Source organism: Anas platyrhynchos, chromosome 3, assembly GCF_047663525.1.
Source record: "Anas platyrhynchos isolate ZD024472 breed Pekin duck chromosome 3, IASCAAS_PekinDuck_T2T, whole genome shotgun sequence".
In the NCBI taxonomy this organism is placed as follows: domain Eukaryota; kingdom Metazoa; phylum Chordata; class Aves; order Anseriformes; family Anatidae; genus Anas; species Anas platyrhynchos.
Window position 1 is genome coordinate 98,994,874 of NC_092589.1, and position 27,417 is coordinate 99,022,290.

The 27,417-nt window shown below is 37.4% G+C and overlaps 1 protein-coding gene across 3 annotated transcripts in view; it reads right to left on the reverse strand.

Moving 5' to 3' along the window:
• Positions 1 to 15,834: 15,834 nt before the first annotated feature.
• MYOM2 (myomesin 2) overlaps positions 15,835 to 27,417 on the reverse strand; it is a 78,447-nt gene continuing 66,864 nt past the window's right edge. For all 3 annotated transcript variants that reach the window (XM_038176556.2, XM_005012347.6, XM_038176554.2), the window contains 8 exons: positions 26,444 to 26,531; positions 24,873 to 24,911; positions 24,070 to 24,175; positions 21,269 to 21,432; positions 20,904 to 20,940; positions 20,759 to 20,781; positions 19,872 to 19,927; positions 15,835 to 16,512 (listed from right to left, as the gene is read on the reverse strand). In XM_038176556.2, coding sequence (XP_038032484.1) covers positions 16,201 to 16,512; positions 19,872 to 19,927; positions 20,759 to 20,781; positions 20,904 to 20,940; positions 21,269 to 21,432; positions 24,070 to 24,175; positions 24,873 to 24,911; positions 26,444 to 26,531 — 825 coding nt within the window. In that variant the 3' untranslated portion in view covers positions 15,835 to 16,200. The remainder of the gene's footprint in view (positions 16,513 to 19,871; positions 19,928 to 20,758; positions 20,782 to 20,903; positions 20,941 to 21,268; positions 21,433 to 24,069; positions 24,176 to 24,872; positions 24,912 to 26,443; positions 26,532 to 27,417) is intronic.

The following is a 27,417-nucleotide window of genomic DNA, read 5'->3' on the forward strand; positions in this document are numbered from 1 at the left end:
TAAAACCTGAAATTAAGATCTTGAAATAAATTCAGAAAACTGCAAAATATACTAGGCTCTGACCAAAAGCCCCTGAAATATAATAGATAATACTTATCACCAAAAAGCAGGCAGCAGAGCAGGCAGGCAGGCAGCTTTAACATGCATTAATGTGATCACACTGTGAAAACTATAGAGAAGATGCTGTTACATTTTGTCAATAACATCACTTTTCAGTTACTGTCTCTTACACAGATTAATAGCCTTTTGATACTACTAAAAGCATTTCCTTGGATCTAGGCTTTACAATTAAAGCAAAATTAGTGTCCATGCTATTATGATAAAATAGGACGTAAAACAGAAACCTGTGCAAATCAAGGGAAAGCAGATTGCCTTAGCTTTTACCCTGTGCTCGAGATGATTTACAGCATTTTACTGAATTAAATGAGGGCAGCAGTGATGGAAAGATTATTCAGAGTGCAGCAATCCTCTAGTGGGGCAGAAAAAAACATAGCAGCTCCCATGTTGCCTTCAACCCTACGGGAAGGGAAGGGAAGGGAAGGGAAGGGAAGGGAAGGGAAGGGAAGGGAAGGGAAGGGAAGGGAAGGGAAGGGAAGGGAAGGGAAGGGAAGGGAAGGGAAGGGAAGGGAAGGGAAGGGAAGGGAAGGGAAGGGAAGGGAAGGGAAGGGAAGGGAAGGGAAGGGAAAAGCATCCTTGCAGGGACTCAGCACTGTGCTGGCATCGCAGAGCTGCCATAATGGCCATTCAGGACTACTCACAGCAGCAGTTTGAGTATTGTAACTTATGCCACCAGTCTGGTCTGGTACACAGCTGGCCCAGGATCATGGTAATGGTATCCAAAGTAATTTACTGCATCTGTGCATCTCCCCCAAGTTACGTGGTGTGCCTCATGGCTGCAGTGAAGAATCTGGATCATTAACTTTAGAGTCATTTAACTTATGCTTGCATTATGAGTGCTGCCTGATGGCATCCTACACTTCTATCTGCTCCTAGGTTGCCATGACAAACTAAAAGTCTTGATGCAGTGAGAAGCTAGTAAATCAGATGAATTCCATGAGAATTTAGGCAATAGAAGCTCTGCCTCCAACATCTTACCAGATAATCATTTCCATGGCCACTTGACAGTGGCAACAGTTATGACTTCTGTGTACTGCTTCATTAACATTTCCAGGACTCAGCAGTCTGCAGAGATGCTGCCACCCTGATTCATGAACACTGCAGCAGTGCATAGAGACTACACATAGCCAAATATTCATTAACTTGCACTTAACTTGTGCACGGCCTCCTTTTCAGCATAATCAGGAAACTTTATTGTGTCTTTTTGGCATCATTAGAGTGTTTCAACTAGTATTCTAAAATGAAATCAGCTCCTCTTCCTCATCTTTGCCTTCACCTGTAATCTAAAGTGACATTTGTTTCATAAAGTATAGGTAGTCATTTTAAATATTAGCAAACTGTTTATTTTACCAAAGAATGGGTGGTAAGATGGTTGAATTATGCTCCTTTTAATGAGCCCATCAGGTACTAGGTATCTCCTAGACCTTAATTTTCCCCTCTACACTGTAAATACTAAAGGTCTTTAACTCCTGCTTTAATGTGAATTGGGTTCAGACTAACCTTTTTACACAAAGAGTCATAGAAGTTATTTATTTTAAAAGTGTGAAAAATAAGGGCTTGTATTTTTCTTTTAAGGAGCAGAGACAGTTATGTTAATAAGCATAAGCATATAAAATTTGTTTTAGATGAGAACAAGAAAATGTTGCAACGTTGAAAAGGGCAGAACATTTCATTGGATAAAGATGCTTATTTATGACTTTATGGCTAAAGATAACAGTCTGTCATTAAAGCTGTACATCATATTATTTTATATTGCAGTAAGTAGGCTGCAACATAAATATGATCAAGAAGACTTTTTGCACATTGTTTTACCTGGAAATCAAACCCATCCATAAGTTAAGCTTTGGGTTTAGGTTTTAAGCAGGTTCTTTTCTGATAAGTCTTGATCCTCACACAACTTTAATTTCAGGTGAAGGTAAAATTAATTTCATTGTGTTTATATATCATTAGCTATCAGCCAAATGCCTTCAAGTTCATGGTGATGTAAACCAGGAATGCTCACAGCCCACAGCCCAGAGCTACACATGGCTCGTTAGAACAACTCATTTGGTGTACCACTGTTTCCAGCATCCATCTCTCATCAGGCAGTTCAAAAGTGGTTTAAGTCTAATAAATTGATTAGCTTGTTGCCATGTCATGAAGAAAGGATTACAAGTAAAATGATGATGAGGAGCAGGTTGCTTTGTAACAAATGCATTTTATGTAGTCTGAGGAGAGCTTTCCCCACCTCATGTGACCTCCAAGGAAAGAGGCTCCATAACAGCCAGTTCTGCAACATGCTCCGGTGGCACCAGTCCTCTCCTGGATCCTTGACGGTTTTGCTTAGGGGAGGACACTCAATGTTAGACATTGAGTGTCCTCCCCTAAGGGACATTGTCCCCTAAACAGACAGAATGAAACCAATTCTCCTGGGAGTTGAAAAATGCATTTATTTATTTATTTATTTTCTGAAGATTACATAGTCTTCCATTTGCTGCCTTCCCATTTTTCTAACATTTCCTAGTTCATGTTCTCAAGCTTTTCTGCACCACAACAAGGTTAAAAATGCATACCTATATTTCAAATTAAAACTCAGATTATCATAGCAGCTTGGGACCTGGAGTCTTGAGGCGGTACAGTAGAAATTGCACCCGTTGACAACACTGCATCTCATTGATTGGTCTGGTTTATATTTTTAAAGCTTCTAGCACCATTCAGGCATGAACTTTTCGAGAAATGTGAATATTATAATAAAAATAATGAACTTATATTTTTAGTATGATTTTTGGACAGTTTTTTAATCTGCCCTGTATCACGAACACCACTTGAAAGGTAAACCATTAGGCTACTGAAATGCAAAATGATTTAATAAGACACACTATTGTAAACTCTCTCTTACTCTCATCAGCCTTTTTCATTATCAGGGGAGCACAATATCAAATTAGTTTAACTTCTTGACTCGCAAGAGAACACAAAGAGCTCACAAATTAAGATTCTCCTGCAAGAATGTTTTAGTGCCAGGATTAAATGTGAACAACCAGTTGATTGATTAGCAGAATTAGCACGGGTGAGTAAAGTCCTTGGGGGCCAAACCTTCCCTGTGCCCGAGAACATGTCACTTTGTATGACCCCATTTATTTTAATAATATGGCAAGACTGTGACTCAGAATTTTAGCCTGAAGATATATGAGGAGTTGCACCCAACTCATGATTGTTAATGATCCCCATCTCTTGATGCAAATACAGCTGTATCTCATTATATATCTTTGACATAGAAAAGCTTCACTTCTCCTCCCCTGTAGGGGAAATCTCTCGCAGGAACATCAAGTCAAACTTGCCTTTTTGGTTACTTCTCACTGCTATTGGGTTGTATATCTTTCATGATGACGGTGTTACTGATTCTTTTGTTCAGTACTTGTCTCTAAATCCACGAGCTGAAGAAAAGAATTAGGGCTTCACTTAATACCTTAAGATCATCTGGGACTACTGCGATTGCTGTATAGATTTTTAAGGCAGGAAGAAAATAACTGCCTGGAAAAAAAAGGGGGGACAGACGGACAAACAAACAAACAAAAAACCTGCAGTTGAAAGGGACAAACAAACAAACTTCAATTGGCAGGAAAATCTTAAATAACTTGTGATTTAACTAACGTGGAGCTATTCAGAAAGAACCTGTCTCCATTGCTATTAAAATCTATGCCCCATATGTTGACTGATCCTCACTGTTGAAAGTGAGCAACTTTCTCCAATGTGAATTCTGCTAGCCGCAAGTAGAGTTATTTCCTCCTAATATCTGATTTTGAATGTTTATCAGTCATATTGCAAGCAACAGAATGAGGACTGGACATTAGTACTGCTAATTTTCACAAAGCACTTTTTTCACATGCTTCTGTGAATGCGGGAAACTTTCATGAATACGAATGTGCTTTTTCATCATACAAGACACAGAATCATCTATTTGTTTCCAGAGTTATGTTCAGTGGCTCCTGTGAAGAACATAGAAAAGTCCAGCAAGGACTCCTAATGCAGTCTTCTGTGGCAGGGCACTGGAGGAGGAGGAATGAATACAGGACAATTTTTTTTTCTTTTAATTTCTTCTTTATTTTGTAACAGCTGATACCATCTATGAAATATCTACCAGGTTGTTTACAATTGTGTTGTCAGAATATCCTACATTCCCACTTGTTAATCTTACTCCAGCTCACAACTTCAATTTTTCAAGAAATCTTGCTTGCTCACTTTCATGACATTTCTTATGCTTGAAACATACTACCTTTTCTCTGTTATCCTGTCCACTTAATTTTGGTTTTCTCTGACAATTTTAAGCATTTCACTTTAAAATATTCTTTCAGTAAATGATAGCTAGGAAGTTCCCATTTTGGCTTGAATACAAATGTTGCAGCAGTTGTTGTCAGGCCTCCCAAATGTGATTCATACTGCAGAAGAGTTAACACACTCAATCAAATCCTTGGGAAAAAGAAAAAAAAAAAAAAAAAGTGATACTCATGCCCCACCATCTGGGATTAGCCACCAAAATAAAATAAAAAGGAAAATTGGACTTACTGAAGGAGCTTCCAATTTCTCTTCCAAATTAGGTTTAGGTTCATCATTGAGGCAGTTTATTATTATTCAGGAAAATAAAGAAATCTAACAGGGCTTAAAAATCAGAAGTTTGCTGATAAAATATATAAAATTGGATTCCTGCAAATGCAATGCAGCAACTATACCTTGAAAACAAAGTGCTTCTACAGATAAGAAAAAATATATGCTAGGTTCTTGGCAGTTGTTTTGTACCATGCCATAAGAGCAAGAGAAACATTACATACAAGAGAGTCATAACATTAATGCTATGGTCACAACGCATCACTGGAGCTGGGTACAGAGAACCTGGAACACATCAGTGAAACTAGCAGCCACTGTATCTCTTATTATGTTTTCTCTTAAAGGTATTGTCTTTATAAAACCAAAGCAGAAAGCTGTATGCAGCTTGACAGATGAAATCACTGCAGAGAAAATAGATGTTCAATTCCTTCTCTGCCCTATCTGAGATCCATCCTATTGCCAGTCAACCAGAAAAGAACATTTAATCAGGTTGTGTAGCCCAGACATGAACTTTCTTTTGTTGGTAGTTCTGTTGTTAGTATTTGGACAGCTGGTGAGAAGAAGAAACTCCTCAAAATAAACAATTCCTTATCAGCATTTCCTTAGGAAGAAGAGAACATCCCACTGCAAACACCATCATATAGCCACGAGTATATCCATTATCAATCTCCTCAGCTTGTAAGCTTGTTTGTTTCATTTCTTTTATTCTTCCCTGCATACTCTGGCTGGTTTTATTGCAAGTCTTGCTATAGGACCTCAGAGTTAGCTCTTTTCCTTATCACTGGCTTGTGGTCTGACATGGTCTTCTCCAGTCACAGCAGCATCTTTCTGCCAGGCTCTCACCATTCTCACATCTCTCTTCTTATAAGACTTTTACTGCTTAGATCTTTCCATTCGCCTAAATTTCAGACTTCTTACCCCACTCACCCACTATACTCTGCACCCCTAGAAGCTTCCACTGGTGATAGTACTGGGGAGTCAACAGCAGTTTTTATCAAATGTACTAATTTCAGATACACAGAGATCTCTATGATCTCAGTCTCTGCAGAGAAATACATGTTATCCAGTCCCTGCTTCTGTGCCGGATGAGCTCCAGTCCTTGCTTTTGCACCTTCCTATCCATCTGCTTTCTGCTCCACAATTGCCTCTTCCACACACATATCTCAGCCTGATTGCCCTTCCCTTCGCTGCAGCCTCCCTCCTCTCTAGTTAGCATTCCCCATCATCGTTTCAAAACTCTCCTCTCTCCCTGAAGCTGCCCCATTCCCTCATTCTGTCAGTCATTTGCCTTGCCATGGGCCCTCTTCCCCTCTCCTCCCTGGGCTCAAGCCAGTGCCAGCCTTCCCATAGCCATCTCCCTTCTTCTACCCCTCACTGGCAGCAGCCAGCTCCCTTTTCCACCCTGCCTGAATCCCACAGGAAAGCAGGAGGAAGAAAGAGCTGCTCTTCACTGTAGCATCCAGTTAGAGTTGCCTCCAACATCCCAGAGGAGTCATCTCAAGGAAAGGGCAAGCTGCCTGTCAGCTGGAGCCTGACCTGTACACACAGAGCCATCACATACTTTTACCTCTAGAAAATCTCTACACATGTGCTAATTACAATTTACTAGCATGGCCAAATTTAGCCAGGTTTTCAGGAGGACAACAAGAGGCACATTTCTTCTGCAAACCCTCTTTCCCACTTCTCTCTATTCAATTACCTCAAGCCAGATTTCAAGATCATGTCCAAAAGTCTGGGTGGTAGAAAATAAAGAGTTTTGAGGGCTTTAATTTTCATAACATGGGTAATGAACACATTTTGCAGACATAATTTTGTAGATTTTTTATAATATGTAACATATATGCATGTATGTGTATAAGTAATAAATTTAACATAATTCCTCTTGAATTCTGTCACAGAAACAGCTGATAACAGCTACATTTACAAATATATATACATATATATACATATATATATATGCCTAAAATAAAATAATGGTAAAATAAAAACAACCTGAGGCAGAGACTTGTCATAAAGAACTACAAAACAAACAAACAAACAAACAACAACAAAAAAAAAAACACATAATAGTGAGTCACACGTAAAACCAAATGTAAACAGAATTTTTAAAAAAGAATCACTAGAGAAATTTCTTACATGCCATCTTCAGTTCATGGGAACGTTGATTTCAAAGAGAAATAGATATGACTCAGTTTATTCACATAAGTAAACCAGAGAAACAGAAATGTTCTCTTGCACAGTGTTGCTACTTAAAATCACTCCAAAAAGTGTTAGGATTGTTAAACTTGGCTTTCAGAGTGCATTTTCTTGCACTGCAGATAGGATTGGGCTGGCAGTGTTTAAACGATGAGTAACAATACTATTATCAGTTAGTACAAAGTCTGAACATACTGTATGCTTTTGTGTTTGTGTGCTTCCACATGTTTTCTAGCTGACTGTCCCTAATAAAACCATATATTTAGTGGGAAATAAAAAATAAAATTTGCATGAAAGTGCTTTAAGAAGGAATGCATTTTAAATTAACAAAGTTGAAGAACTCACGATAAAAATATCTGGGTTTGGGGGATTTTTTAATTTGCCTTTGCATATATTGTCATAACACCACATAACACCATTGATTATTGTGCATGAATACTTTAAAAAACAGATTCGTCATTTTTGCTTTTTTTTTTTTTTTTTTTGCTTTTCTCTCAGTTCAAGCAATGAATATAGACCAAATAACTGATATTCTGATTGTCTGTGGTTTTACTGAATTCTAGGTTCTTTGGCACAAACCCAGTGTTGCACTACTTCAGTTGCAAACACTGCAGAGATCTGTTTTTCTGTTGATCCAAAATACTTGAGTGGATTGGGAATATTCAAAGACTAAGAATGCTACTAGTAGTCTTAGGTTTTGCAGATTTTCTAAAAACACTATAAAACTCATATTTCAAGCATATTTCATATGGACAGACTTGGAATTTATTCGATGCTGTTTTAGACTTAGTTTTCATTTCCAGTATTTTTTTGATTAGGACTTTGAAATTAAAATATTCAGCATGTGAATTTTCTGTTTGACAGCTGTTTATACACAATAGCATGCCCTGAATATTAATAGCACAGAGATGTTTAGGACATGAATGCAGCCACTCCCTCTACTACCCCATATTTCCATCTCCTTAAAGAATCAAGGAGAAGGGCAAGTATTCTGTGCATTAAATATTGTATATATTGTAAATATACATATATATAAATATTGTATGTATATTTTGCATATAGCAGAATAATTGGGGAATTATTACAGGGGAAAAAAAAAAAAAAAAAAAAAAAAGAAAACAGAAAATGAGAAAATAAGTTAGTTTTCAGTCCACAGCAGACCAGTAATTTTGTTTTCCTGAGTAGCAGTAAATAAATTGAATAGTCAACTGAAGCTTGGCAATGTATTGTAAAAGTTTTGAAAGCTTAGGTGTTGCTAGCATGATGTAGGCAAATTCAAGTTAAACATGCAAGAGGAATCAAATCCCTCCCACAAGTACCCTATTTTTTAATTGTCAATGAAGCCATGTAGTCTTTCTATTCCTTGTTTTCCCTTTTTTCAGTTATCTGGACACAGCGAGCATAAAGGGAATAAACACAAAACAACGCCCTTGTGCCAGGGTTTTTTGCTGCCCTTAATCATTTTGATACACTATGCTGAAAAAAAAAAAAAAAAAAAAAAAAAGACTCCTAGTATAAAGTAATTCCAAAGAAGGTGTTGAGAGCAAATGTTCTTCCCACTGTCAGCACTTACTGACTCTACTACATCTCTGAATAGATCATGAGGAACTGAGAGCCTTCAGGAAACGTCTAGAAAAGTACAGGTGAAGGTAACATTTTTTTCTACATTTTGCACATTCGTATCAGCCATTCGTGAAGCTTAGGAATATGTAAGAAGCCATAATGTAAGAAGCAGACCATCAGGATTTAAGATCGTCTGAAAGAAGAGAGATGAATATGAATAAGCTGCCAATCCTATAATGCCTGTGGAGTATCTGTAATTACAGCCCGAGGCCTCAGGAGTAGACTTGGGAGCACAGTTGCTACAAAGTCATTGGCCCATGGCATTTTCAATTAAAGCCTGTCAGGCCCAAAGGGACTGTGCTCAGATGGAAGAGGAATTGCTAGCTGTGCTCCTCAGAATGGAACTGTCCTATCAGTTCACATTTTGGCACAGGATGGACGTGAGTGCCAACCGCAACCCACCAGGAAGCACCATGGAGGAGAGGCAGCTGAGCTCTCAAACTGATTTAAATTATGTTTCTGAACCTTTAGTCCTGTGAGGTAAGGAGAAGGTACTGACAATAGAAATCTTGGTTAATTAAATGGGCTCCAGTGCAGGCGACTAGATGTTACAGGACACCAAGGTCTGCAAGATACACTCTCTGATGTGCGATGGGACACTTGTAGTCACAACAGGATGGAGCACATACTTCAGACGATTCAGCCTGAAAGAAGTAAGACCCATGGGAATTTACCCACCTGAAACAATTAAAAGGGGAGCTGTGCATGTAAAACAGGATTTTATTTAAAGAGAACACAAAAGCAGGTTTAAGACCTGATGGCAACCTAAAAAGGCTCCACATGTCATGTTTGGAGAATGAAGGCCTGTCTGAGGGAACCTGGGAGACTGTTTACCGGCCATAAATGCCAACCAGACAGGAGCGGCTCAGGTAAGCACCAAGATAAGGAGAAATGTCTCTTGAGAGCCCAGCCTGTTCCTGAAAGGTCAGAACATAACCTTTAGCAACAAAAGCTGCTACCAGTGTTCACTGAATGTAAGTTGGAGGCCTATCCAAATTATACAAAAATTAGGAATCTTTTAGGATCTAGGCCTGCAAAGTGCTGCGTACAGCATTACAGAGGAGTTCAGGTACTAATATGCCTATTTATCATAACCTTTTTTTTCCCTCCGGTTATGCCAAAATTAGTGTACAACAACCGGTAGATGATGATAAAAATACATAATGAACAGGAAAGGTTCAGCATCCAGAAATGCTGGGTTCAGGGCAGTACAGAAACACAAAGGCAACTGAACCAAACATTTCATTATGGTGGGCTTTCTTGCTGAAAGCGGTTGAGAACATCAGGCCACATTGGCTCAATTACATACTTACTAACAGGACACTAAGACTCAATGCTATCACCCAAACTTTTAATACAGCTGCTGGTACTTGGACACTTCAGTTACAAACTATGCCAGTAAATTAACCAGTACTAAGACATCAGCACTGAGCTTAATTAACTAGTACTGTTATTTGTTCAGACTGACCTTAGCAAAGTTTTGGACTTAGGGTGGGTAAGGACTAACCCTGTTGGGCAGTTCTGATGAAGTCAGACTTTGAGGAGGATGCTAGAAGAAGTTAATGTGCACAGGAGGTTGGCCTAAGAACTAGATAATCAGATTGGCGCTGTTTTATTTACTGAATCAGATGCAGCCATTAAAGCAGTATCAGAAGACAGCAGACTGGATTACAGAGGAATGCAGATCATATACAGTAACCATGAAGTCCAGAGAGTAAGAGTTTAAAAGAAAGATAACTGGGAACTAACTAGAGGCAAACACAAGACAAGAGCACACCAGGTCAAAGCCAGGACCAGGAGGATTCAGAGCTTTGGCCAGTTGCTTAGCTGCTTTCGGCACAGGGAAAGAAGTTTGGCACATGAGCCCCATGGAATCATGCTTCTCCAGCCAGAGGATGTGCCTGGACAGCTTGACAGAGAAACTGTGCGAGGCACATCTTATGGGCTTAGCAGAAGGGCTCTAATTGACCATGAAGGGCTGACAGCCTCTGCTGATTGAGGTGTTGCTACAGAGTGATGGCACTGAGAGGAACAAGGGCAGAAACAAGTCCCACACTAACAGCAAGAGCACAGCCACTCTGAACCTGGGTCAAAGACTCACATAGTTAAAAGAATAGAAGGCCTGACACAATGTCTTGATAAAGGCCAAATCATGAGAGCTGACTATGAATTGGGACCAAGTGGCAGCTGGAAGTCTGCAAAGACTTGCCCAGAGGTTTCAAAATAACATGAAAATCAGAGAAGGGAGTAAAGACTGCAAGATACAAGAGTCCTCTGGAGGAAGCCAGCCTGTAAACACATGGCAAAAATTCCAGCTATTATGAAGCATCTCTGTAAATAGATTTTTCGACTAAAGAGCCAATTCAATTAGAGAAATATGGTGCAGAATTTATCACACCTAAATTCAAACATCAGCCATGTAGATGTTTCCCATCCAAGCTGGTTATAGTAATCTCCCTTTGCAGCCAGTGGAAATAATGGACATGATTCATCTCAATTATTTGAGACACCTACTTTAGAATGGCATGACTTGTGCCCTACTAGTACTTGTTTCTCTCCATTTTCTAAGAAGGGAGTTTCAGTGATTAGCTCAGATGGAGACATCTGCATGTGGCCTCATAACTCCCAGCCAGGGAGTCGTCTTGTGTTTTACCTCCCATTAAGCACCATGCAGGAGGCTGATTGCCATTTTCATATATGGAAGGCATTTTTTTCCCAGACAGCAAAAGTGGCACACGACTATGTGGGGTTCTTTTTCACACATTATCTTGCAATCAGGAGGGCTAGCTTTGGGTTGATTTATGATTGTTGGACTGGCTTTTAAGTGCATTTCATTCAAAATGGTCCATCAGAAGTCACTAAGTCAGCAGACTAAAATTTTGATCATCATTTTTACCATGACTTAACGTGTTAAAGAGCTACATTGGCCCTGTGTTTAACAGAATCTGTAGCTCTTTCCATCTGCCTCTCTTCTACATGCTGAGTGCACCACCGTCATCGGATGGATAATGGCTTCCCACAGAGGCTCTTGGCTGGGTGGAGGGCAAATTCCCTGTTGGGGGACACTGGTGCTAGGTGAAATATGCATGGGACAACCCCGCTGGATAGTTTAGGATACCATGGGAGACGTTTCAGTTGCATCTATTAACCATATTACTACTGACTGCAGTGGGCTGTCTAAATGTCTTTTCTACCAGGTGTTCAGATGTACGATATTAATGGAAGATAGGAGCAACAATAACAGAAAGTGAAGTTACATTAACTTAAAAAATTAGACAAGTTTATTACAATTTAACAGGCCTTTAATGCACCCACACAAAGTTCAAATGTTCGTAAAGGAAATGAGGTGAGGTCAAGTGCACTATTTTTAAAATGTAACGATCTGATAAACCTTGAGCTAATATCCAAGGACAAAGCCAGTACTGAGTTACTGCACATTCCAATGAGGGATGAAATATTATTATGGAAGGCTACTAGTAGTTTCTTACAGGTCCTAACATCACTGAATCTTGCAGTGGCAGTGCTAGGCGCCAGATCCTGCACTGTCTGCTCCCAGTTCTCCTGTTAATTTCAAATGGAATCATCCCTCTATAAAGACTGAATAAAATTGTAGGGCAAGGGTCTCACAATATTAGAAACAGGGGAGGGTGTTTTGTCCAAGAGGTTTACCTTTAGAGCTTGAATTCATATCTCCCCATGTCAATACAGTTGATATGCTATAGTTTTCACATCTTAAGAAGAAACTTGCTGTAATACTGCAATATCTTGCATTTTACAAAGGTGTGCTTACCCTCTTAATGTGTATCATGTGCAGATTAAGAGGGAGCACTATTGCTTGCAGAATCACCTGCTATTTCCGGGAAACAGTCATTTGCTGGACCTGTCCTTGTCACTGGCATAAGTGTAATGCTTTTAATAATCTCCCATTCCCTAAGTAATGTGTTTGCATCAAAAAGATGGATATGCTATAGCTGGCAGAATTTTTTAAGACCTGTTCATTTTTATCTTGTTCTTCTGGTGCCATCTAGAGGTTTGATTCTCATTTCTACTAAACTGAAAAAAAAGTGCTTTATTATATTTCAAAAGTTTCCTTTAGAAACTGTGTGTGTGTTAACAGCACTTAGGGTGCTATTATCATTGAACCTCTGTCTCCATACAAGAGCAGATTAATGTAGTATGCATAAGTTTTTGAACTGTGGGATGCAAGTGAACATTATGGGCTGGGGAAAGATTTACACTGGAGGCAAATACTGTCATATATAAAAAAAAAAAAAAAAAAAAAAAAAAAAAAAAAAAAAACACTTTTTTCTCATAAAAAGTACCTGTAAATTGGCCTTGGGAGGAATTTTCACAGAACTTGTTTTCAAGCAAATAAACAGTAACATATCAAAGCTGATTCAAAGGAAGCAGGTGCTTAGAGAAAAGGCAGCCTTGCCAGCCTTGTAGCAGAATGCCAACATGACAGACACAGCCATGGCTTTGGGCCCATCAAGACAACTGGCTGACATCTTATCTGCCTCCCGTGACAAGTCAGCGATGCTCCACGCTAGCACTGCCTAGAAGAGTGCAACGTGAAACTCAGACAACACAAAACTCACCAGTGTGACAGAAAATCATTCTAACAGAAGCATTTCTTCTTAAGGGTAACAAATAGCTATTTCACTGTAATGGGCCCCTGAATTTGTAAAAATAACAGGATAGATTCACACTGAGTAAAAATGAGATCTCCATTGGCTTGGGGGGGGGGGGAGTAGGCTCATTGACATCAGACCCTTCCCAGCAAATTTTACTTGCTTCTCTTCCCATTTCAAAGTTTTTATTAACTAAACTAATGCTGACACCAAGTCTGTGATGGGTGTGTGTAAATGCTAATGCTAAATTACTAGAGCATCCTCTTTGTCCCTCGTATATCCATCCAGTTGTATAGCTCCACTGGGCATCTAGATGCACAGTCACTCTGAAAAGATAGTCCCTTTTTTAACAGAGTTAACCTGATTAATTTCCTAGCACCAATAACAAGGTTATTAAATGTGTACAAGAAAATCAAAGCTACACTGAACACTGGAAAATGTTGCACAGTTTATAAGTCCTTAGCCTTTTGAATACACTGTTCCTGTGAATGATAATTCCTGTACTTCAGCAGAGGATTAAGTGTCATAATAAATTATTTCTTTTTGCCTGAAGGGAAATAAGTGAGGCTTGCTTAACTAGAAAGGCCAGCTAAAGGCATAACTGAGATGAGGCTAACCTTGTCTCCTGTGTCCAAGGATACCTCTGAAAATCTGCCATAACATGCAATAATTTGATAGTCTCAGCTAAAATTAACCTGTGTACTGTAGAAGGAGATAAAAATAATATTAAATTCTTGCTGATACTCACTTTGTATGCTACGGAGACTGACTCTGATGCTTTGTGAGCCTGCCACAGAAAGATTTTGAAAACCTTAAAGGCCTTAACTACTAAATTAGACTAGAAAAGAAAACAAATTTGAAATTATTTTATTGGAAGATTTGCTGAAGTTCTTATGATAGCAGATTCATACAAAAAATATTTTCTTGTTTTGATAGATATTTGGAAGATAAATCATCATTTTGCTTCGTGTTCTAAGATCTCTTAATTAAAATACCTTTCAGAAATGCCATGTTCTTGAGTGTTTAACCCTGTCAGATACTTGTCCGAATAAATGCTGGTCAAGTGGAAGGTGTCCGTGGCCATGGCAGGGGAGTTGGAATTAGATGATCTTTAAGGTCTTTTCCAACCCAAACCATGATTGTGCAACTGGACATGTTGGTTCCATAAGCACAGTGTTTGTTTTTTTCACCGAAAATAGACATATATCAATGTTTAATGTAATTCCTGTTTACCTAGTTATACAAAGTGAAAAAGGATGAATAAGTGGGAGAAGCAGCACTTCCAAATACAGTGAAGAGTGGGGACCAAGCACTACCCTTGATGGTCAGAGAGAGAAGTTCAAATCCCCATGGACTGAGACAAGTTGGCAGGAGAATGACTAAATGTTCCTCTTGTGTCTTCCATATGAGTGCTCCAACCTACTAGCTCTGACAATTTGAAAATTGGCTTCTCATTTCCTCTGCTGTTCAATCTGCTTCAACAATAAAATATATTTGAATCAAGTGAAGTATTTCTTTGCCAGACAAAAAATGGAATTTCTATGTCACTCAGATGAGAAAAAAGTGGGGGAAGAAAAAGGGGGAAAAAAATAATCCCTGAGGTTAAATTTACTCTGGAATTTTTGTGTTTGTGTTTTTTTTTTTTTTTTTTTTTTGGTTTGGTTTGGTTTGGTTTTGGTTTTCAGCTTGTCTGCTGGAGTAAACAAACAAAAATAAAACAAACAAACCCGGGACAATTATTTCCATATTTTCAGACCTAAGCTCTGGAAAATTTACAGACCTGACATTTGTACCAAACACTTTCATCCAGGCTCTCCAGTGCCACTGGGGAATTTGCTGGAAGCTGTTTAGCAAATTACAAAGGTACATCTAAGCAGATAAACACACTTGTACTTAATAGAGAACCTGTTCTAAAAACAAAAAACAGTGCTGTAGTCATCTGCTGTGCATGAAAGACATGCGAGCAGTATCACTGAAGCCCATTCTATTTAAAGATTTCATGAAGACCACATATTTAAAGCTTTGCCTAGCAGAACATTACTCCACCAATGGAAGAGTTTTGTTCATTTTGTATAGAGGAGAATCAAAGACATAATTATCCTAAGTGACTGAGTTGTATACATGTCTTTTGACAATTTGATCTTGCATCTTGACCTGTATTGTAAAGAGTGAAATTAATATTGTAAGTGCCACCCAGTGACTGTGATTAACCATAATTTGCATTCTTTATTGAAAGTCGATTGTCTGCATGCTACCAGCTGTGAAATTGTGCAATAAGCAATAATTAAACAATGAAAGAGTAAACAAAACTAGTTAGGTGTGATTTGGAGCAATGAGTAGCAAAGGTGACTTCTAAAGTTTTATTAGCACAATGCAAGAAAAACAAAATACAAACATGTAACCTATGCTTCAAGGCATAAACAGTGAACATCTGTAAAACTCTATTAAACTCCACTAAAGATAAATTCACACTATAAAATAACAATATCATTACTAAATAGGGACTATCCACTAAACTTACGCAATCAGAGACTTCAAAGCCAAGGGGACTGTGTGTGAGGCAAAGCAGGAATCATTTCTGAACATGTGTCTAACTGCAATTCACTATATTTATTGATGGGATATTTGTTCTCAATGTTTTCAATGTTTTCAAGAGAGTGCTGGATTGTTTTTCTCTCTCTCTCTCTTTTTTTTTTTTTTAGGGCGGATTGTTTGTTTACTTTTCAGACAAGTAGGGGCTGGGGGAGTGGAAATGGAGTTTTACTGTAGGTTTATGCAACTTATATGCACATGGAAGCTTCTGGCAGGCATTTGGCTTTTTGTTACTTGCAACTCCCATCCTATTACATATATTTATAATAAGATCATTGCACATTGCACACCCCTGTAGCACAACTACCTCCCTAAAGCAAAACTCCTAAAAGCTGTTTGCATTTGGAGAGTAACAATTAGTTATGTGTGGGAATACCTCAGCTACAGCTCGTGTATACTATTTTGGTTGTCAAATGTAGTTATGCGCATTATTTATTGGATTTTGTCTTGCCCTCAGGTTCTAAGAACTGTCTTCTGATGGTGGTATTGGTCTAGGTTTTGCAAGCTGGCCAGGTTTAACTTCAGGCACTTTTTCACCATGTCTGTACACACTTACAGTGACATCCACTGTTTCCCCACCATATTTGTTCTTGACATGAATGCTAAATTTGCCTGAGTCTTCTGAGGTCACTCCCTTGATTGTTAAACTGGCATATTTTCCTTGTTCCAGTGAAACCACATAGTGTTCATTAAGTTCAAGGGCCTTGTCATTCTTGAACCAAACCACTTCTGGGTCAGGGTTTCCAAACACAGTACAGGTCAGATTCAGAGTCTGAGGGAGGAAAAAAAATAGAAAGAAAGAAAGGAAAGAAATATTATTAAGGATTTGGCATATTTGATTAACAGTATTCTCAGCTTTCAGGCACTTCTTATTCCTAGTTAATTAAAGACAGTTATCATGCTCCTGGGGACTGAAAAGTAGAGTTCCTAGTTTGTTTGTTTGTTTTTTCTTTCTTTCTTTCAGTCTTTCTACCATCTTACCAGTGATTGTGAAGCAGTAATAGCCCCAGGGTAACAGAGCCTGAAGATGGTAAGTTGGACTGTCAATGCAGTCCTGCCTGCAGGAAACTCCTGGCAACCCATTAGTTTGACATGATGTTCAGGCAATGATAGGTTTAAAAACATCCTTGAAGGTTCCTTGTACACACCAAGGAGAACTGAGCAAATCTTTTTTGACCTAGGCCTCCTGAGGTTATTTCTTGAGATGATAAAAAAAAAAAAAAATCACTTAAATAGTAGTACATAACATGAATCATTGGTCGTTGATTCCAAATGCTGCTGACTCCTAAAATGGAAATATTTTATGAAGACTAAATAATTCATAAAGGTTGTAAAAGTGTTGCATGCATGTACAGTGTATTAATAGAATAGCTGAAAAGACCTAGTAGGTCATCCTGGCAGTTCACGTATTTTCCAAGGACTGAACAAAGACTGAAGAAGCCTACAAAATTCTGATGATCATTCTTCCAAATTTATACGGAGTTACTGCTAATCTTACTTTTATCACTGTATCTATATGTATATAAATCTTATGTATTTAGGTAAAATGATAATACAAGAGGTTTAAGAATCATTTGAGAAGGTGCGTTGATAACTATCTGCTTTGTTCACTTTTGCTTGAATCTCATTCCGCCCAAAACTCTGGCCTATGTAATTAAAATCAGCATGATAATTTCCCATATGTGTTAAAAAATAAATATAAAAAATGTACCAGAATGCTTCTTTATATTCCCTCCCTTCAGTATTACCCTTCAGGTTCCACAGAATTCTAATCTAGAGGGAGGAGAGAAAGCCCATCTGTGCTCACATGTGCATGTTTCTGTGCATTATTTTTCTTGAATTCTGATTTATGATATAACTCAGTGGGGAAAATGAAAAAAAAAAAAGGCAGAAATTTTAAGTGATCAAAAGTACTATACATTCCCAAGTAGAAGCAATTCTGCATACTATTTGCCTCCAAACTCAGAGAGGACCATTGAGAGAAGATTTATATGCTCTGGGTGCAACCTAGTGACAACCTAAGTGTGTGAGTACCCCTTATATGAAGGGGTACATGATCCTACCCTTCATGTAGGATCTAAAGGTAACTAATGACTATGGGAACTAGCTCTTCTATAAAATATTTAAAGGAGTAATGATGCAAAGATGAAAATAAAATGTTGGGAAATCAAACAGCAAGTGGCAAACAGCAAGTTTAAATCTTACTGTCCTTTCTGTAACTCAGGCAGCATTTCATGACTATTGCCTTCAAAAGTGACCTCATTTAAGAACAATTAATAATTAATTCATTAATCAAGTCTTAATATGTTAATATTAAAAGCTTGCCAGAGACCAGATATTTTCCACAGTCTTTTAAAATCATTTGGGCCTGTTCTAATTTACTAAATTATAGATGTGACCTAAAATCATTTATACCCTCTTAAGAAGCACTGGTAAAGCTTTGTCTTGTGTTCATACATTTGCACAGAAAGACCATTCCATTGTATGGGGAAACTTCTCTATTCTGTGTGTGTGCATGCACGTGTGCTACTACTTCTCTCTTGTACTTACATGAATCTTGCATGGTAGCTGTTCATATTTAATTTAGAGATGATTTTAAAATTTCACTTCCTTCTGAACCATTTTGTTTTGCTTGATTTCAGGAATCAGAGGTTTTCCCTTCATTCACTCAGTTATTTAATCCTCACATGGTTAGGCCTCCTTTGAATGAAGAAACTGCAGCTAGCATGTACATGCAGCTGGGGTGGGATGACATTGCCAGGTTGTTTCCTGACTGTTTTAAGATGTTGGTCATGAAGTGGCTTATACCTAACCTCCTAACAGATTAGCTTTCTTACTGTGAAGTGCTTTTGTCTACTACAGTAAGAAAGCACTTCATGTGAATACTCAACAGAGACAAAGGAAGGAATGGGCCAAGAAGGAAATCATGTCAGTTTTGTCCAAAGCTGGGTAGCTTCCAGTATCCAGTGCAAGGCTCACTGGAGCCTCCAACCGCTTTCTCTGGCATAAGGACAATTTCCACACAGAACACAGCTGTAGTCTCTGAAGATGCTCATCACACAAGAGACATAAACACCCTGATCAATATGTTCTCGATAGCCAGCAGATGGTATGAGTCACATTGGCTCACAAGCTAAACTGCTACCATCAGTTAGAATGAAACTCCATCTAGCTCTTTTAGAAGTCAAAAGCAACTACTTAAGAAAGCATGGAAAAATGAGAATGAATACTGTGATCCTGCTCCCTTCCTACTTTCCACAATTTGGTGGAAACTAGTTATAAGCATGAGCTGTATTGAGACAAATGTGTTTAATAGCCCCTGCTAGACTTCACTTCGTGACATTGCCTGTTTTCTTTTTGGACCCAAAGCTATTTTGGCCTAAGGTACTAAGGAAAAAATTAATTATGAAACACTTGAAAAACTACTTCCCTTCGATTTCAGTGACCATTTAATTAGGCACACCCTAGTTCTTGTGCCATGAGAAGTGCTGAATAATCATTTCCAAGTACCTCCTCTGCACCATGCACAATGCTGCAGATTTTTGTCTTTTCCCCCCATTCTCTTGTAATTATTGAAGTGGGACTATCTGCCAATATTTATACAGGGGAAAGAGTTTAATCCATTGGGCCAGGTAGGTTCTTTACCCTGCTTTGCTCTTACCACAAACAAGACTCTATGACTGGCCTGCTGGAGAATGGGACCTAGGTTTTCTTTGTTTTACATTGGGTCTCAGACAGTGACTGTCTCCTCCTCCAGGTTCTACTGCAGGGATGGAGTGGGCCCTTGAACTGTTCTGATCAGTACACAGAGCTGAAATCCAGCCCAGACTGGAGTATGCAGTTAACTCAGAGTCTCTACATAATCATCACAAAAGACCAGCACCAGGAGGCTGACCTTGCCTGCCTGAGAACTGAACCAGGCTGTGCCTCCCCTGACTGTATAGACAGCTTATGGTGCACATTCTCACTTATGACTTGCATGTTCCTCAATTAAATAACCCCCATTAGGTGGTTTAAATTCTCCTCCTTTTTCACTCAGCTTCTGCAAAATCATCTGCATTCCTCTCCTTTCCACCATTAAAGCAAATATCTCATCAGTCAACTTGGCTAATTGACGAAAACAGTCCTTACCTTCCCATCCATTATAGTAACAACATCAGGCAAGCCACCAATGACTTTACCACGATCTAGGAGTTAAAGAGAAAATATGTGGATTATGTGACGTTTACAACTCAAAATTACTTATTTCTTCATAATTTTATAACTTGGTGACCTATCAATTACAGCTTTAATTTGGGCTTATCTTAAGAACCAAAAAAACATCTGTAATGCTTGATTAATGAAATGTAAAATAATACAATTTTTGCAATATTTTGTGTTATTTCCTATTAATGTATTTTATAATCCTCTCAGATTTTTAGCAAAGGTTGTGCTATGGAGTTCTAAACTGATACACTTTACATCCTTGAAGAGGCTTCTGAGCTTGACAGCTGGAGCTTTGAGCACCAAAACAAAGAGGATGCTTTTAGCAACTTGCTGGTATCTAAGATTAGAAAAGAGTATTTTGCCACTTTGTTTCTGAGTAGAAACATCTTTTCATTATCAGGGAACTTGATATCAATGTACAGAATTCATGCAGCCCCTAACAGTAACAAGCTTCCCCACTTTGTCTCTCCATTGTACTCCACATTCATTAGCATGTTATTTTTTGCTCAGTAGGTAGATCCCAATATATTATTTGCTTTCAGAGTCAACACCTCCTTGTGTGACACCCAGAAACTCACACCTCACCAAAACTCTGCAGACAAAAACAGACAGAGGAGTATTGCAAAATGTGTAAAATGCACATCAAGTGCAAACCCATAAATGATTACTATTATTGCACTATTCCTCAGTAACAGGAGGTTTCTGCAACTTCAGAACTCTGAAAGCTATGCCAACATATAATGATAGATGCCTTAAAGGGAATACTAGACTAGATTGCAGAACATCTTTGATAAAATGTAAAATAAACTTACTCTTCTCAGCGAAAGCAGCTGCCCTAAAATTGTTGAGGAGAGGAAGAGACATACATAACGTTATTAATAACATTATTAATAAATACATTTTCAATAAATTAAGATTGTTACTATAGCATTAAAATGCAAAAATTGTAGCACTTACTTGAGTCTCTGGAATTCTGCATAGGCATCATCAAAAGCTGTAACAAAACAGTTGAGAGAGTTACTGTGTGTGACCACTTGCATATGGGGCTCAGTATAAACATTTAAACACATACCCATACTAAAGCTGCTTTAAAAACATTGTTATACAGTACCAAAATGGAAAACCAAACCTCTGGAACCCAACGGTGCTAGTGGTAAAAACAGATAAGAGACTAAAAAGATCATACCAGTTATGCAACTAAATTGCATCTGGTTTTGACCAAAAGTTTTCAATTTTTACTGCATTCCTCTGTTTACTCCTGATTAATCCTATTTAATCCATGAAGTGGATTTAATCCAAAGATTATGGTCTTATATTTATACCTTGCCCAGACAGATCAAGTGTTCGTTTGAAGGATTCCTTGTCACCGAAGATTTCAAAGGTGTAGTTCCCTTTATCCTTTTCAGTGGGTTCAGTTATCTGCAGCCAGGCAATATTCTCTCCACCTCCAATCTTCATCTTTTCACCAGAAGAAATCTTAGATTCCCTTGAATGAATAGAAATGGGTTTGAACATTATTTTCATGTATATTCTCTGTAGGAGACCATCTATGAAAAATTTCAAAGGATAACACACTATTTCTAAATTACAAATAAAATGCAACTAATGAGAGCAATTTCACAGGAGATTCTTTTCTTTCTAGCATGGGTATGAAATAGAACAGGAACAAAAAATCTTTACCTTCCATTAACTTCAAAAACTAATTAAGAAATCCACGGAAGACTTGCATATAATTTATTAGTCTCACATCAAGTCAAAATATACCTTTGTTTGTTTGTTCATTTGTTGTTAAGAACAAGGAAAGCAGCAAATGTTCTAACTGCAGATAATTAATAAATATGTCTTTTTTAAAAAAAACAAACACCACTACCAAAAAAAAATAAAAAAAATAAAAACCACAGTAACATTCAATTAACTTATCATCACTTCCTAAATTAAGAATATAAGAAATGCTCTGTTGATTCAGGTTAGTGGTTCTTCTGGTCTGTCCTGAATAATGGAAATAGATGAAGCTATTTAGGGAGAGCATGCAAACCAAGCTATTTTGAATGGTTGGCAAAGAAGTTTCTTCTTTCCCTCATAAACTAAACAATTTTTTCTCTAGTATCTTCCTCCCAAGCATCTTTAGGTATATATTTATATTATAAATATGTACATATGAGCATATATATATATATACATATGTTTGAGAAGAAAGTAAGCAGTTGCTCCTTTTTGATGAGTTAATTTATTTGCATAAACAGGGCTGATGTGGCTTCATAGCTTGTTTGATGAGGAAAAGGACTTTTTACTATTTCCCTTACTGTAAGAGAACTACATTGAGTTCAATGTACCAGGATAGATAGATAGATAGATGCAAACCGCTATTTATTACAAAATACTACATTCCCCACCATGCCATGAGTGGATAATGCATACTGGCTTTAGGATTTACATTTCCTGCAAAGCAGTATAGTGGACAATTCAAAGTTAGCTGTAAATTTGCATGGTGTGTTTTGGGATATGCAGACAACATTAATAAAACAACAACAACAAAAAAAGAATGATATAACCTTTCTTTTCTCCAGGAGTAATTCTTTAAAATTCCATTTGAAAAAGCGAGAAGGTTTGGTGAGTCTGGAGGATGCTGGTTGGTTGGTTGGTTTCAGTCTTTGTTTTTGTTTTATTTTTTAATAACAACTCTAGCCTCTAATCATAGCATTTAATGAAATACTTGAAATGTTATTTTATTTGTTCAAAATTTGTGTTTAATGATCTTCATGATGATCAACATGTAAGGTTTACCATAAAATCTGTAATATTACTATGTGGGGGAGGGAGAGAGACAGCAAATACAAATACGTATGCTGATTGTTTCCTTATTTGCCATGGAACGTTCTATAGTTTTGCATTGCTAGGAAGTGGATGGTGGAATGGAACATCACCTTTAAAACTAAGCAGATACGGTAGAAGGCAAAGGCAAAAAGATATTTTTCTTCACCTTTTCTTCATACAGGTATCACATTTACTGAAAGAAAGAACAGAACCTGCTGAATACAAAACTTGAATTATGAGTACAGCTGAGTACCCTTGTGGAAGTCTGCTTGAGCTCCCTGAACCTGATGATCACTGACACGTTTCTTACATTCCTAATTGACTAAGACAATGTGCAGCCAAACCAGCCTCTTCCTGTCCTGGTCAGAACACTTCACTGTGTGTCATCTTTGGAGGTCATCAAGGAATGTGAAAGTTGAAAAAACTTGAAGAGTTTTAAAATCGTTCAAAGCCCTACCTGCAGTTTCAAAAAAATGAAGGCCTAACATAGCAAAGTATTTGAACATACTTTAAATACTTTAATACTTTAGATACTGAACTGTAAATACACAGATATATAAAGAGTACTTCTAAAGGTAACAGAATGTTACCTTTGTTACCTTAATGTAACAGAAGATATTGGAAAAGTATCTGGAAATTTCCAGCTCATTTCTAGTCATAGAAATGATTCTCAGCTCTGAGGGCTATTTTCACAATATTCAGTACTTCTTGCCCCTCCTCCCTGTGTCACTGAATACATTTTCAAAGAAAATGAATAGAATTAAAATATTTGGGGTTATATAAGACTATATATTGAAAATTGTTGTGCTGTTTGCTGTTTCTTTTTCTTTTTCTTTTTCTTTTTTTTTTTTTTTTTTGGCAGGGAGGGTTGTTGTTTGGTTTTGGATTTGCTTTCTTGGTACAGGCTGGTGAGAGCAGATGTTTGGTATTCATCTACTCCTGGAGGAGAAATTTCATTCATTTATAGAAAAGGGCAACTCTGAGCAGAAAACTATGCTCCAATATTTTACTATCTTTGAACCAACTAGATACAGTGGAAGACAAACAGTCTGGTGTTGAATAAGAAGTTGAAATACTGTTTATTCTTCTTTTCTGGACATTAAAACCAGGTATTGGACAAGTCTATTAATATTTCTTTTACCATATGTACTATGTGAAAAGGGAACATAAGATGCTGGAAAGAAATTCACTAAAGAGCTCCACTTCCTAAATGAATGCCACAGCATAGTATATAGTAGATCTTTAAGACTATATTTTTCTCAAATAAATTTGAATGTACACATGAACTTGAAAAAATATTCTCACCTACCTATGAGACCAGCTGATTTTCATTTCTTCATTGTAGTACTTCAAGAAACACTGAAGCCTTATTCCTTCTTCAGTGCAGAGTATCTTCAGTGGAGAAGCTGTCTTACCTACGTAAAGTAGAATACATGCAAATCAAACAGGATAAGGGAATAAACAGAAAACAGTCAAATGGACTGTTTACAACACCAGGACAAAGGGAAATTCAAGATCTGATCCACTGTTCTTGAGTACAACAAAAAGACAGTGATTCATGCTTCTCAAAGATCTGCTGATTTATATCAGGTAAAAGTTTAGCATGAGTTTATGGTTTTATTATCATATACAAGCATTATGACTGCTTTGTGAAGTAATAAGCTACTTATGTAATTGCCATGAAATAATAGTATCGTGATTTTATTTGCATAAAAAATTTATTCTTGTACATCCCCCGTTCTTTCACCGGAATTATTCCCAGTTTTTTTACTGAAAATAGGATCAGAATCTAGTTCTCTCTGTATCATAAGGCTCATTTACTAATGGGAAGTATGAAGAAAATGACTGCTATATCATCGTCACAGTATCTAAACCAAATAAGCCAGGTGGAACAATTCTTTGTTCCCTTTTAATAGTGTCAATTAGCAAGGTTGAATGCCTGTTCAGAACCTTAATAATGTGCCCATAAAGATATAAGCATCATGACTCCCATAGATTTTCCACTTACAATAAAAATTGTCTGCCTCAGGCTCAGCTGACTTTACTATATAAATAAATAAATAAATAAATAAATAAAAAATGACATGAAAATCCAAGAGAGACTTTACTTACCACTGACTCTGCTCAATGCCAGAATTATATCATCATACACTGAGGAGAAAAAAAAATAAAAAGAAAGCATACAATCAAAATTCAATCAGAATATAGCTTTGTTATGTTTAGTTTAATTAAAATGATACGGGAAATCTTCACATCCTTAGGCAAAGAAAACCATTAAAATTGCAACAGGTGTACAGGACAAATTGGAGACTGTCTGCATACATTAAATGAATTCTGTGCTGTGTTAATGAGTATCTCCGCTGTATGCGGAGTCAGATATGCTGTCATTTTTTTCTCTTTGTATCCTTCATGCCAGAAACAACAGAAGGTCATAAAAGCTTGATAGTTCACATATGAAGAAGAGTTCAGGAGAAAGAAAAATTACTGCATTTCTGGAGAAAACAGTTTTCACCTGCTCCCTGTAAGATGGCATTTGGCAAATGTAAACTTCTCGGCAGCAGGAAAAAAACAGGTATCATATCAAGCTTTTGAAACATGATGGAGCTGTTGGGTTTGTGGAAGGGGAGAACCTCAGTCAAAAGGGCAGAAGACTAGAGCACTTTCTGTAGCACAAGTAACAAGCACACAAGTGACATTCAGTGTCACTGTGTAGAATGAAAAAGGCAGAGAACATCTGGTAACACATAAAACCTTGTGTAGATGCCTATCATCAGCACATTTTCAACTAGATCCTCTTACCTTTGATTGCATTTATTTTCATTTGAATTCCAATGAACATTGAGCTCAAACTATCTTGCCTCATAGAATATGCAGTTTCAAGAGCCCAGTTCTTACTAAACTTCTCAGTTTATCAGGGTCAAATCAAACATTTAGGGGATCCACTGATTGGTTTAATACTGTAGTTCCTGTGGTTTTGCTGGTGAACATTTGCAAAGCCTCCTGGTTCCACAAGTTAGACATGGTGTTTTATCAAAACAGGCATTTCATTGTCTACATTTCCAGCACAAGCTAGTTTTTCTGTAACTGCAGAAGTAGGAAGGGCCCCCAGTCATAAGATGGAGAACTACAGTATCTTCTGTTCGTTCAAGTGATCAAGATAAATGTTACTTGAAAATCCTACTCTGATGAGTTGCAAATTCAGTTGTGTATGATTTTTATTTCTCTACATTTACAACTGGGTCTGTTCTTTCACACATTCAAAATTACAGCTTTACTATTTTACAATTGAAATAACAGTCACTGAGACTCCCACTTCAACATATTTGGTACTTTGAAGGTCCTGGTGCTGTTAGTTTTTTTGTAGACATTAAAACTTACCAAATCTGACAGAGGGAAAGAGCTCTTTACAAAACTAACTAAATAAATAAATAATCCCACATAAAAGGGCGAGTCTGATTAAAACTTACTTCTTGCCTGTGAAGGTATTAAAGAGTAACCATTACAAAGCCCAATGTCACCCCTACTAAACTGGTCATCTGCAGATCAGGCCCCTATAACGTAAGAAAATACCTGATAAAGGACCCCAAATATGCTTGCTGACTTGCCATTTGCAAAGATAGATCTTGAACACCTCTTCAGAGAATGTACAGAGAATTACTTCAATGTAGTAAATGTAATGTTACCTTTTCCTGATAATTCAAGAGTAGATACATCATGACCTCTATCATCTGACAGTGTTGCCTTATAAACACCTTCATCTTTGCGAGACAACTACAAGGAAAGCACAGGATGTTTACTGAACAACTTAATAAGAATATATTTGCTTAACCATTGCACACATTCACAAGTTAAACAATACACATTGTACTGTGTTCTGGATAAATAATCTTTCTAAGCTATAAAAGGCTTGTATATGCTTTTTTATGCAGCTATAGTTGGTCCTTAAGACTAAAATATAATCTGATTTCAATTAAATTGTCTCAAGAAACTTTTTTTTTCCTTTCTCTCTTTTCTCTTGTTCCATAGAGACAAATAGGATTGATTCTGGTCACTAGAAATTATAAGTAGCTTAGTAAGATGTAATAGAGGGTAACTTCAACCCACCCAAATTTTAGAAATGCATTTTTTCTTCAACTGAAACTATTACTTTTTGGAGTCATTATGTGTAGAGCATGACGACTGATCTATATCCTTTAACTGTCCAAGTATCAACTAAGTGGCTTTCATTCAAGCAGCAGCTGTAGTCAAATTATCTGTATGCTAAGTAAATAATGCATTGAGGGCTTACATTCTAAAATCTATCACAGTGATACTGCTTTAAAGGCAGTAGTTTCTGTTTGGGTGATCTTATTTTATTTTATTTAAAAACATGAAGTGAAATATCTAAATACTTACATTCAGGTTAGAGGTTGTTTAATTTAATCTTAGGTTTATACAAGCCCACAAACAAGTAAATAATGGAAAAAGTGTCATATATTTAAATGATAAGTAATGACAGCAATTCAAGACAAGCTGAAACTACTCTCCCCCAGAAAAGTCTACTCAAGAAAAATGAAGTGACTAGAAATTCAGTAGCCTACTGCAAGTGAAATGAAGTGAGTAAATAATAAGAATATGAAGACAATAATTGAATTAAATAAACTAATTAAATGGAATG